This window comes from Astyanax mexicanus, chromosome 15, assembly GCF_023375975.1.
Source record: "Astyanax mexicanus isolate ESR-SI-001 chromosome 15, AstMex3_surface, whole genome shotgun sequence".
Lineage (NCBI taxonomy): Eukaryota > Metazoa > Chordata > Actinopteri > Characiformes > Acestrorhamphidae > Astyanax > Astyanax mexicanus.
The window spans coordinates 1,580,565-1,594,677 of NC_064422.1; the positions used below are offsets into that span (position 1 = coordinate 1,580,565).

The 14,113-nt window shown below is 37.4% G+C and overlaps 1 protein-coding gene across 2 annotated transcripts in view; it reads right to left on the reverse strand.

The window, feature by feature from the left end:
* LOC103032727 (7-methylguanosine phosphate-specific 5'-nucleotidase) overlaps positions 1–11,852 on the reverse strand; it is a 31,060-nt gene extending 19,208 nt beyond the window's left edge. Inside the window, exons 1-2 of one of the 2 annotated variants that reach the window (XM_049464721.1) lie at positions 11,649–11,852; positions 3,650–3,724 (exon numbers count right to left, since the gene is read on the reverse strand). In XM_049464721.1, the coding sequence (XP_049320678.1) occupies positions 3,650–3,724; positions 11,649–11,651 (78 nt within the window). In that variant the 5' untranslated portion in view covers positions 11,652–11,852. The remainder of the gene's footprint in view (positions 1–3,649; positions 3,725–11,648) is intronic. The other variant, XM_049464722.1, reaches the window with a different exon arrangement.
* Positions 11,853–14,113: the final 2,261 nt, after the last annotated feature.

The window sequence follows — 14,113 nt, forward strand, 5'->3', positions numbered from 1 at the left end:
AAAACACAGCTAATCTTTTACTGGCCCTCAACATTTTGCTGGCTCAGACCCAAGGTCAAGGTAGCCCTCTAATGGTGAGAGAGTGCCATTACATCAAAATATACTAAGAATCTGTGACCATGAGACACTGTCTCTAATCCATAATTATTAGTTATTGTAGCTAATCATCAGCACGTGTATATCTGCGCTCAGCCCATAATTTGGCTAAAATTGTGTAGTACGATCCTGGCATAAGTTGAGTCTCTGGGTCTGAGAAGATCATCGAACTGTGTTCCTGCTCTAATACACAGAGTGGATGTGTGAGCACTCATTCTACTGGACTACTGTACGACACAGAATCCTTCATTTGGTGCAAGCCCATCCAGTGGTCTGGTTTTACATGTTTTATTCAATCTTTATTTATCCAGTCTGAGACACCAAATGCTGTATTTGTTTTTGGGACGTGCCACATAAATTGAGCAGTATGGGTGGTATAAGCAGTAGGTGAAAACTGTAATAAACAACAGAGGTAATAAAGAGACAGACATAGAAGAGTTTTGAAAATGAGAATGAACCAATAACAAGGACTCTTGGTCTAACAAAGGGGGCATGTCTAACAATTAGACAGGACTCTGCCTTTGGTCTATCCCGCAAAAGATTCTGATTGCAAATTTTGCAAAAAATGGCTGACGATTAGGGCTGGGTAAAAAGTGAGTACCGAAAGAAAGTACCAAAGAAATTTGGTGCCTATCCTTGATACTTTGTATAAAACGCACAATCCCGCCAAGTGCAGAGAGCACACTCAGTGAGAGAGACAAAAAATAAAAACTCCACAACATCACCAAACGCGGATATTTCAAATAGCCAACACACCCCTGCTGTCCTGAAATCCCTCATGTGCGCTCTCTCACTCACTCTCTCACTCACTCTCTCACTCACTTACTCACGGAACTAGCAGCATAAAAAAAAAAAAAAAAGAATTATGATTTTGATTGAAGTGATTGACACCACTAATCTAGTGCTGATATTTCTTAAAAAGAACTCTCAAAAACTGAACTGCATCCAGCAATATGCTTAAGAAAATATATTAATAGTTTAAGCACAAGTAATGCTGTTGTTTTTGTTCTTTATTAAAAGTATAAAGATCCAGTAAGATGGAGTCTCTTATGGTGACCGCATGAGAATGAGATTAGTAATGTTGGTTGTTAAATAAATACATTGTGTGAGAATAATTATCGCTTTTTGTTTTTTTAGATTACAAATTACAAATTAGAAAAAAGCAAGAGAAAAAGAATTGTTTGGTTATCAGTAGCAAATTAAAAAAACAAAAAAAAAACAATACCCAGTCCTACTGAGAATTTGGCTTAATTTCTAATTTCAATCAACATATTATGTAACTATTTACATAGTTGATGAATCTAATTTAAAAACAATGCTTATGAAGATGGTACAAAAGCCACATATCCAGGACAAGCTGCATTAGTTTCACAGCTTAAGCTACTTTTCGCTACTCCCCTTTAATACCATATGCCACAGTTGTATTTTAAGAAGGTATAACAAATAAAACAAATTAATACCACCAAACCTGAAAAACAATAGACTGAAGAAAGGACCATTCTGAGCAGATGAATTTGAAAGCGAGTATTTGGGTACTCGAAATGTATAAATACATATGTAAACACACTATGAAACACATATACGGATGTTCTGATTACATTTTTCACCCCACCAAAGCCACTAGATTTATACTAGACTTAACTGTATTACAATATCTAAGGGTAGTTTTAATGCATTTAAGATTAGAATATTTTAGTTGCTGAGTTTAACTGAGAGCTTTAATGGTGAACATTAATACTAGTGTAGCTGCATATATTGTGACCTCATGTAGTAGCAACATAGTGTCACATTTTTGATTCATCTGTAATCCAGTGCTTTTCCACCTGATTCCGTTCCTTTAAAATTTACATGATTGGCCCTGATTTCTACCCCCCCCCCTCTAAATGCATCCATACTATTAATCAACTGAAATATATTACCAATATTAGCACCTACTCGAAAGAAGACAAACCCAAAAAATATAAACACAATACACTTTTGGTTTTGCTCCCATTTTTTGAGCTGAACTCAAAGATGTAGGTTTTTTCCTATGTACACAAAAGGCCATGCTGCAACACGAGGTTATGGTCATGAATAAATGGTACAACACTGGGCTTTAGGATCTCATCACGGTATCTCTGTGCATTTAAAATTCCATCCCAAAAAAATGCAGCTGTGTTTGTTGTCCATAACATACGCCTGCCCATAGCATAACACCACCACTATGGGCCACTCGATTCACAACACTTACATCAGCAAACTGTTCACCCACACGATTCACACAGTCTTTCATCGGCCCTGTACAGTGAAAAACAGGATTAATCAGTGAAGAGAACACCTCATTATTGTGCCAGACGCTATAGAAAGTGTGAGCATTTGGCCACGTAAGTCAGTTAAGACGACAAACTGCAGTAAAGTGGAGCCCCCAATGAGAGATGAGATGGTGCAGATGAGCTTCCCTGAGATGGTTCCTGACAGTATTTGCAGAAATTGTTTGGTTATGCAAACTGATCGTTACAACAGTTGTCCGGATGGCTCAGCTTAGATGATCTTGAAGGTGAAGATGCTGGATGTGTAGGTCCTGGGCTGGTGTGGTTACATGTGGTCTGCGGTTGCGAGTCCGGTGAGATGGGTTATGGTGGAGAAATGAACATTCAATTCATGAGCAACAGCTCTGGTGGACAATCCTGCAGTCAGCATGCCAACTGCACAATCCCTCAAAACTCGCAACATCTGTGGCATTGTGCTTTGTGACAAAACTGCACATTTTAGAGTGGCTCTTTATTGTGGCCAGCCCATGATACACCTGTGTTATAATCACTGTGTCTAATCAGCATCTTGATTTGCAACACCTGTGACTGGTGGATGGTTTATCTTAGCTAAGGAGAAGTGCTCAGTAATAACGCAGATTTAGACCCAATTGTGAACAAAATTTGAATGAAGAAAGGCATTTTTTGTACATGGGAAAAGTCTTAGATCTTTGAGTTCAGCTCAAAACCCAAAGTGTTGCGTTTATGTTTTGGTTCAGTGTTTAAAAACAGAAACATCAAGAAGTTCATATGTTCACACAGCAGGTAAAAGTGGCCCAAATTTAATTTTATAATGTTTATTTATGGCTGTTCACACTCTTTTCAATATGATATCTCATATCTGCAACTGTGTTTAGCCAAATAAAAAAAATTATAATAATTTAAATCATTCACGACACAAGCCTTCTAATATTAGTACAGGGAACACATCATTCCCAATATTGCATTGGTCTGCTACCTTATTTTGTCTACAATAAAAGTTCCATTTTTCCTTCTTCTCACATGTCTTTTGCTATGTATTCATGTTCTTTTTTTTCCTTCAGCTTTAACATAAAAGTCAAGATATAAATATCAGATGTAGTGTGTTCTGTTAACACAGCCACACAAACACTACACGTCACACATGATGCCTGAACAAAGTTCTGATTTGGGACACCTTTACCTGCTGTGTGAACGTAGCTAGAGAGACAGAGAGAGACAGTCACAGCAGACAGACATAGAAAAAGAAATTCAGAGACAGACAGAGAGAGATAAACCCATCTGACCTCATACTTTGTCAGCTGATGCCAGATTGCTAGGACATTCCGAACTGGAACATAGATCCATGGGATGTGGAAGATCTGGGCACAAAACCACAGTTTTGGGTTTAGCCAAGGGAAGTGCAGAGGCCATATGATAGCCATAGCAGCAAGAAGAAAAAACAAAGCGTTAAATGAAGCTCACATTAAGCTAGCAAACAGAAGAATCATGGTTACAGGCTGTAGCAAAGCTGCAATTAGAAAGTGTGGGTCCTCAACAACCAAATTGGTGGATAGCATGAAAAAATATAGACCCAGCAACAAGAGTATTTAACTTATATTTATCTGCCTCTTAAAAAAAAATAAAGAACCTCTGTTGACTCTGCTGCTGGTTTATTTAATGACTGGTCACTCACTCAGATCACGCTCTGCTTGGTCACCAAAAGTGACAGACACAACAGATATACTTAATCACTAAATATTTTAGAATCACAATTAAACATCTGGACATTTAAATCCCATGTTTCGGTGTTATCACTTTGATGTAACAGAGAACAAGAGCCGAAACCACAATAAGCAGAGATGGAGGGCATGGTGAAAATACTTCTTCACTAATCGACTAATCTTCAAAATATTCAGAGTACTAATTCAAATATTCAGACTTGTATGCTTAACGTTTTTTCCACATTGTAACAATTATTATACAGTATATCCTAGAAATTATTTTTTTTTGTCTGAACCTTCAGCTTCTTGGAGAAGGGTTGGGGATTGTTATAATGGACTGGACTGGGACTACTTGTCTTTAGCAAACTACTGTTTCTTGTGCATCAGCTTTAGAAGAGATGACAACTTGACAAAATTTGGGCATGCTGACTGTGAGGTGTACTTATCGTGTTGCAGATATTTAGACTTTAATGGCTGTGTGTAAGTTGCTTTCAGCAGACAATGAAGAAACTTAGTAAGTAACCAAGGCTCACATGCACCATGTACTAATCACGTACTATCCAATATACTATCACAATACAGTTGCAAGAAAAAGTATTTAAACCCTGTGGGATTACTTGGATTTCTGCATAAAATTGTCTTTAATTGTGTTCTGATCTTCATCAAATTCACAACAATAGACAAACACAGTCTGCTAAAACTAATACCACATAAAAATATTATATGTTTGCATGTTTTTATTGAACACAACATGTTAACATAGTGCAGTGCAGTGGAAAATGTATGTAACTCTTTGGATTTAATAACTGGTTGACCCTCCTTTGGCAGCAAAAACCTCAACCAAAATGTCCTTAGTTTAGAATCAGACCTGAACAAAAAGGAATTTTGGACCATTCCTCTTTACAAAACTGTCTTGGTAAACTTGCAAATTAATTTTTCTGTTAATGACAGCAATGTGTCCAGGCCCTCCAGCATATGTCACAGTTGGGATGAGGTTTTGATGATGGTGTGCTGTGCCTTTTTTTCTCCACACATAGCGATGTGTGTTCCTTCCAAACATATTAATTTTGGTTTTATCTGTCCACAGTATATTTTGTCAGTAGTGCTGTGGAACATTCAGGTTCTCTTTTGCAAACTTCAAACGGTGTGTGTTTCCTTAGGGTAGGGCAACTTTAACTAACATATCCAATCTCATCACAACCTGGCTTTAATTAGCTAGAAAAATCATTAGCCTAGGAGTTCACATACTTCTTCACCCCCCCCCCCCCCCCCCCCCCATTCCGACTGTGAATGTTAACATGTTACGTGTTCAATAAAACCATGCAAACATATAATATTTTGTGTGGTATTAGTTTAAGCAGACCGTGTTATTCTATTGTTGTGACTTAGATGAAGATCAGAACACATTTAATGACCAATTAATGCAGAAATCCAAGTAATCCCAAAGGGTTCACATACTTTTTCTTGCAACTGTATATAAAGGGTGACCCATCCTCCTCTGGTCAGTTAAGCTTATGAATAAAATTTATGTTGCTCTAAGAGCTAAATGTATTTTTCTGCATTACAGAAGTGTACCAACATACCCCATACCATGACAGAACCTAGCTTGTTGCTGAGAACAGTCAGGATGGCCTTTCCCAGCTCTGATCACAAGTTTGTGTTGCCCATTTCCTCCCAAAATGTTCTGGACAACTGACCAGTTTGAGAACTGATTCTTTTCCCACTGTGTGATGATTCATTATCCCAGATTCTTCAGAGACCATAAGAGGAGGGGGCAGAGCTTCTGGTGAACATAAGGCGTTTGTTGTGTACAGTAAAGTTGAGTAATCTCTTGTCCATGTGGTTCTATCAGCTATTTTTGAATGACTGTTCTTAGTGCAGTGCATCTTAGAGATCGGAAATAAGGGTGTTCAGCTTAGACTCATGCACCTGACAAAAACTGGAGACAGGACTAATCTGATCCAATATCAGTATTGGGTCCAATATTGACATAATTCACTTGGATTTAGTTGGATATTGGACAGACAGGACCGATCCACTTACCAATCCCGATCCAGTGCACATCTTATTATGAATGCATAGCGGTCCCAGTCTCTAAACAAGCAAACAAATCTTGATTTGACTAAAATTTGTTTGAAGATATTTTAGTCTGAGGTGTGCAAGTACAGCTGCATCATACATTTAAACCAGTTTAATCAAACACATACAGCAGAGTAACAAGAGTTTTTTGCTAGCAAACTGAGGCTGTAACTGAGGGAGCTAAAAGCATTAGCAGGTGGTTTGCCTAAAATGTCATTAGTATGGAAAAAAGCAAGACGTAGAGTAAAGCCAGCGTGGGGAATGAAAAAATGGCTGCGTCATATTTAACCAGTCTAATCATGCATCAGCAGAGAGTAGCAGGAGTTGTTTACTTCTGAACAGGCAGACTGCACCAGGCAGAGGACTCTTGTTCTTTTCAGTAGTGTTGTAACGGATCACGGATAATCCAAAACCTGGATCAACTGCCAATAAAAAACGCAAACACAAAATAAATAAACAGTGTGTGTGTGTGTGTGTGTGTGTGTGTAGGTCGATTTTCAGACTTGAACATATCTAATGTATCAGACTGTGTATCTGTATCAGCAGTCCTGTTTCGAATACTGAATTGGAACCAAAAAATGAGGATCTACACATTGCTATATCTGAAAGCATACATTTGAAAAAACAGGAAAACTGTTCTGTGGTCAGGTTAATCAAAATGTTAAATATGTTTGAGAACTCAGACACTATGTCCTAAAGACTGCAGAGGAACGATGCAGCATCAGCGCACAGTTTAAAAGCCTGCATCTCTAAAGGTATGAGGCTGCAATAGTGTCTATGGTGTGGGCAGCCTACACATCTGTAACAGAAACTACCTATAAAAGTGTATAAAGATTTTAGAACATCTAAATCATCCACAGAACATCTCTTTCAGGAAAGACAGTGCTAAACCACACGCTGCATCCATAACAGCAGCATGGCTTCACAGAAGAGAGGTGCGGGTGCTGAACTGGCCTGCCTGCAGTTCAGACCTTTCACCAATAGAAAATATTTGGCCCATCATGAAAAATCATCAATCAATCAATCAATCAATATATATATATATATATATATATAGGCGGGGGAACGCACAGCTCTATCTGTCCCAGCTGGTGTGCATCAGGACAGATTAAGCAGCCAGCTGGGACAGGTGTATAAACTCAGAAACGGAAACGGACCACTGAAAGACTTTAAGTAATCTCTACAGACTCTAGAGCCCCCATATATATGTGTTATTTTCAGTTTAGTGATGTCGGCGCTCGGAGCTGAAGCTTCTAGAGCACTTTTTAAGTTTAAAATATTAGTCTGAAGGGAGTTTAGAAAAACTGTTAAAATTTCTGGATCTCGAAACACTGTTTTTATCATGTTTTACTAATCTCACATTTTGAAACACACTGATATCAAATTTGAAATAAAAGAACATGTCCATCACCTGGAACTTTGGGTTGTGAAGGGCATTATTCCGCATTTCTCACTAAAACAAATAAAGTAAATATAGTTAAGAAAATGTTAAGGTTTTGCCATGTATACAACAAAAATATATTTTTTGATATGGCAATGGAAAAACAAATGTACACTATCCAGTGTTTCACAATCTATATAAAAAAAAATCTTATTTATATGAAGAAAATGCAAAAATAAACTTTGTTCCACTTTTGTGGCATTTTGTCACATTTTTTTGCTTTTTTTTATGTGCAGCTACTGGACATCAGTGTGAATCCTCTGAGCTGAGAGAAAGTTGTGTATAAGCAACGCCTGCAGTTCATATGCTAACACTGACACTGGTTTATCACTGTATATCTTATAAACATTTACGTTTCCTTACATTTTATGATTACTAACACTCCTGTTATTTAGATCCTTCAAATAATATAAATAATGATACAGTACCTGGCCAAATATTTAAGAGCTAATAAACCAAGAAACTCTTGTAATATAGCAGAATGACCCTATTCGCTATCATTTACCAAACGTAGCCTAAAAAGAAACACTATTAATTAATAAAATTCATGCACAAGGGGCGTCCCTACTACTATTAATTTTATTTAAAATACATTGAACAGCATAAATATTAGACTAATAAAAGGCATGAGCACCAGCGGGAATGTGTGAAGAAGGTATATTGTAAATTTGTATTTAAAAACTGAAGAGCTCAGGAGCTCGGATCTGCAGTGAATTGCTTTAGACTGAGTCTCTCTGTAAGATCATTGGCTGAACAGAGTTTAAATGTATTGGCTTTCAAAACTGGAAGGTGGAGCTCATTATCTTATTATTAAACGCCGCTTTTTACGCTGCTTATTACGGCGTCAAGAGAGACACTAAAACGCCGCTTTTTACGCCGTCTCAGTGCACTGAGACGGCGCGCTGTACGGCGCGCCAAAAGGGTCGAAAAACTCCGTGGGAAACGGCGTCTTCTGTGCTTTTAGCGGCGTTTTTAACGCCGTCGTGAAATCATACGGCGTATATTACGGCGTAAAACCCACACAGAATGCCGTATTTTACGCCGTTCTTTTCGATAAAAGGCGTCTGGTCCAGGCGTTTTTTGGGCCTTTTGGCGTTCCATGTACGTTCAACCACAGAAGAGAAGCTGAAAGCGGCAGAATATGGATTTATAGAGCTATAGGTTACAGTGTGGTTGGTAAAAAAATAAAAATATTAAACTTATGACTGTCTACTTCTGTTGCTTCATTTTAATTAAAAAACGAGCAAGGAGATCCAGCGCAGCGGATTGCGTTGAAAAAAAGTGCTAGTGGACACGTACCGTAAGGAGCTGGTAACTGCCTGTGTCTGTAGTCTGTACAGGCAGTTACCAGCTCCTTAGAACCCCGGACTTGAGAAGGTGCGTTAAATTTACATTGGAACTGGAACACGGAGCTCCGAACAATGTAACTTCTGAACTGAACGCTTCCTAGTTTAAAAACGAGGGCATTGTGGAACACAGAACTCCACAAACGTACAGTTAATTAAATTAAAACCCCAACGTTTATGCTTGTAGATGCTAGATTTCGGATGAGGTAACTATAAATCTGGGGGGGACATGTCCCCCCGTCCCCAGCGCCATCTGCGCCCATGCGCAATGCCCGCGCGCGTTCTCCGCGGTGCTCACGCAGAACAGCCAACCGCATTTTACAGCACTGACCTAAACTAGTATTGAATTAATATATTTTACTTTCTCAAAATGTGACCACAGAACACGTTACATGGTCACGGACCACATCACCGAACTTTTTCTTCCGTTTTTCTCAACTGACTGAGCCTGCCCTGTAGCTTCCATTTCCGAGCCAATATTAGTGCTGCTAATCTTCACTCTCTTCAGCAGCCTCAATGGAGACTCCAGAGCTGTTCTGACGTCAATGACGTACCGCACGCCGCGTTTTGCTTAACCCATTCGCTGCCACGCCAGTGCAGCGGCAGCACAGATAAACGAAACAAAAATACTTTATATTCAATATTATGAATTTGGAGATCGTTTAAAACCAAGGTCGCTATCGCGATCAAAATTCAATATATTGCACAGTCCTATGTTTTACTACACAAAAAGTCAAGAGTTTTCCTTTAATCCATGCACAAATATTTTATAAAGTTTTACCTCTAATTTTCACAACATCAGGTTGTTTGTGTTTAACCTGATATGCCCTGTATGTATTGTTGGGTGATTATGGCCTAAAAAAAATCATCTTTAATTTCACAAACAAACTGAACTACACATGACAAAGAAATGGTTCATTTAAAAAAAATAATAAATTGGTGTTTGGTGTTCAAACGCTTTGGGTTGAGCCGACTCATTGAGTAAATCAATGATTTAAAAACATCCATGCGTTCATATCACCTGGATTATACTTTAGAACGCGGGTTTGAGACATAAAGCACTAAATGAGTCACAGAATAAGCTTAGGAGAGATTATTTTTATTTTCCACAATTAATCACGGATCCTCAATGGAAAGCAATGAAGCTACAGTTTTTAGAAATGGCAGGATTTATTTCTAGCTAAATATAAGCTTTATCCCACCGGGAGTACTTCTTTCAGTACGAGCTCAGTCCTCGGCAGAATGGTTAGAAAATATGCGCACGTTGGTCTGCTGGAGGCGCCGGTAACCAAGGGAAGATGGATAAACATTTCTGAAATGTAAAACTGCGATTACTCCATTTTGAAAATCCCATTAAAACTTTAATTTGAATGAATCGTGAAAATCGCCCAGCACTACCTGTATGTAAGCTTACCCTTCAGTTATTAACAGTTTCGTGGGCCCTACAACTGAACCCTTTGGAACTCCATGATTCACATTAATATCTGTATTAGTAATAATAGGTAAATAATTAGCAACCTTAGGGTTCAAAGGGGTGCCACGTACATTCTGTAGTACACTACTACGTGCTAACATGCTCCTGTTATTTCCCTTTGTCTCAAGCTTTCCCATGTCTCAGTAGGCATACTGCATTTACAAGAAACAATCAATCATTAATTTACTTCACTGGTGGTGTTTCACAGACAAATTCTAACCATTTGTTCCTGCTCTGAATTACTGGACAAAGCATATAACACTGATGTGATATTTGCACAAGTAATACAGAAACAAACTGCCATGCTGTTCCTAGCGCTGTTAGCTCCTGTCTCACGTTCGCTGTCTGTCTTTAGTTCTGCCTGTGGGCGGTCGTGAGCCAAGGTGGGCAAGGCCATGAATATTAATTTACGGGTTGACGTAGACAGATTTTCTTTTACTAGCTACTGCAAACAATAGAGGTTGAGGAAGAATTTCATGTGCAGCAGCAAATACAACTGCTCAAGAGAGAGCTATTGTATTTCACAAAGAAGAAGAAAAAGTGTTTTTTACTGGAAATATCGTGCCATATCAATCACTCCTATTTATCACATCAGGGTACTACTTTTTTGCTGTTTTCCGCAGAAGAAAAATTTACACTGTTCCTATTTCCCGTTATATATCTACTAAAGACAGATTATATCTATAATATATTTTACTTTAATACTGGATATATGGAAATATTTGGAGTGCATTATTAGTATCATGACATTCTGGATTATTGACTACTGTTACAAATCTAATAAAATTCTTGTATTTTTTAATATCTCAGTTAGGGGTGTGCCATATCATATCGTATACAATAATAGAAATCAAATTAAGTTTTATTTTGTTGCTGTAGTATATTGTTAAAAAAAACATGTTTTTTTTTTGTTTTGTCATACTGCCAAGAGTATCGTCATTTCAAAAATACCATGAAATATAATGATATTATTTTAGAATTATATTGCCCACCTCTAGTTTACTATTCCACTGCTCAAAGAAACCTTAAAGATGGAGCTTTGGTGACGCACAGTTCACAGATTACTAATTTATCTTTAGATAATTACTGAGGATTAAAGAACTGCTGAGATTAACTGGTGAAAGAGAGGCCAGACAAACTTCACTTTACAGTTAGATTTATCTGGGAGTCTAAAGAGCACTGTGTGTTTAGAGAGAACCCCAGTCTCAGCGCGGATCTACAGTCCGGACTAACAGCTCTTACCATTCTGACTGGATCCAGAACCGGAGCGGCGGCACGCAAGCTGAACTCCACGCTCACCAGCCGGCCTGTTTATACAAAAACACGAACCTTCCAAACCCGGCTTCGTCCCAACTACAGAACTACTGCACGCACAGTGCCCTCAACGTGTAGATACCAGTGTTTCCTGGAGGAGTGGTGCACTATGTAGTGCACTAGGTTTTCATGTGGGATTGGACGCACCGCCTTCCGCTTTAAAACATTCCGCCTCCAAAATACCTCCGGAAAGCGCTAAATCACTGAGGATTGGTTCCGAAGCAAATTCAAATATTTCTAGTGATTGTGGCAAGACGCATTTACTATTTTACACTGTATATACAAACCAGTGAAGGAGAAAAAAAAACACAAAATAAAGTAACTAACTGAAATCAGTTGTTGACAGTCACGTATGTTTAATATGTGTAACGTCACAGAAGCACCATGTTTAAAGAGACACTAAACCATAAACCATATTTTTTTATTTGTAGCTGAAATGTATTCCTTAATGAAACACACCATTTCTGCTTAAAACTTTTATAAACAATTCATAAAAACACTTTTATTGAGGTAAGTCTCTCCCTCTCAGGTTCAGCTGTGCTATTGACCGTTTCAGACGAATATTCATGATCGTAGGAAGTGACGTGGCTGTTCCTAGGACACTTCCGTTTACCAGTAAACAGCGTTCAAAACAGTGGATGTAATTTAATTTAAACCTTCCCTTACACAATGTTCCACAGCCACAAGAACTGCTGCAACATGACTGCAAACTTCCCCTAATCTGAGAGTCACAAACATTAAAAATAAGGTCATTACAAGCAGATTTTCAAATTGTTCTTTAAACATGTAAACTATGGAGGACCAAATATTACATAAGAATAAATAAATAAATGCACATATAAATAAATAAATATAAATAAATAAATAAATACATGCATAAATAATTGTAAATAAATAAAAGGTAAATAAATTAATAAATACATTTCTTATTTATATATTTATTTATTCATTTATATGTGCATTTATTTATTTCAACATTTATTTATTTTTTTGTTCATTTATTTTAACATTTCTACATTTATTTATTGATTTATTTCCACATTTCCACATATTTATTAATTCATTTATTTACCTATACAATTATTTATACGTGTATTTATTTATATGTATATATATATATATATATATATATATATATATATATATATATATATATATATATATATATATATATATATATATTTTTTCTTTTCTATGTGCATTTATTTATATACTATTCATTTATTTCAACATTTATATATTCATTTATTTATTTCTACATTTATTTCATTTATTTATTTATACTTATGTCATTTTTGGTGCTCCATAGTAAACACGCCTGCTTTGGTTTTTCACACTGCTGACCTGCCTGCAGTTACAGCGTCCGCTCACAACGTCTCCCTCCTTCTTATCTATAAATCATGCAGAGTACGTGTTGGACAGCGTTTGACTTGCTACAACCTCACCATACACTATAGTGATGCTTCTCTACTACAGGAACAAATATCCCCAACTTTTCCACTGAGAAATTAATTATATGCGTCCAAACTGCAGTACGCTTTCACTGCCTCTCTGGTGTAAACACACTCCGTTTCAACAAGGTAGTGATCACATCTGGGTAGGTCATCTCTGGCAAGCGTTTTAAATCAGAGGAAAAAAACTTCTCCCTTTTAAATCCTTATCAAAAGGATCAGGAGAAGAGGTTTGATTATTCATTTCTGACTATAGCGTGTTTGCTCTGTGTTCGGGAGATTTGTAAAATATGCACTTGTCATTTTGACAGCTGAATATTTGAAAATAGCGCCACCAGAATCGTCGAAGGAACAGACATGCGTAGTAGCTTTGCTATTGTTTCCCTCATTAAAACGGTCTATAGACCACTGCAGTTGTATCATCCTTTTGTAGTTGGGCCATGTTGTTTATGCCCATATTTGGGGTTCCGTGTCTAAGCGGTTCAAGTGAATGGGATATTTGAATGGGCTTTTCAAAAACTGGCCTCTGTCACATTCTGTGGTAAATAAAAAATGTTGAGAACCCTGTACGTTTTATTCTGTGTACATTTTGCTTCTTAATGTCACTGGATCCTCTCAATTTCAAGATTTAATTAAGTAGAAAAATACCAGCTTTAAGATAATGCTTAACTGACGTCACAGGACTCGATTTTGCGCTACACCAGCGAACCCAGATCAGGCCAGGTCAGGTTTTAGATTATTATTCTTCTTTACAGAGGATCATTAAAGTATTTAAAGATGTAAAAATACTTTGAGTCTGGTCGTGTTGAGCAGTGTAGCCTTTGATAGAGCTATAATAGGCAGATAAAGAAAAGTAAGTAGCACTTCCCCACGGGGTTTAGTATTTAATTACGGTCATTAGTTCATAATCAACAAAGCAAAATGTGAACTGCAGGATGTTGT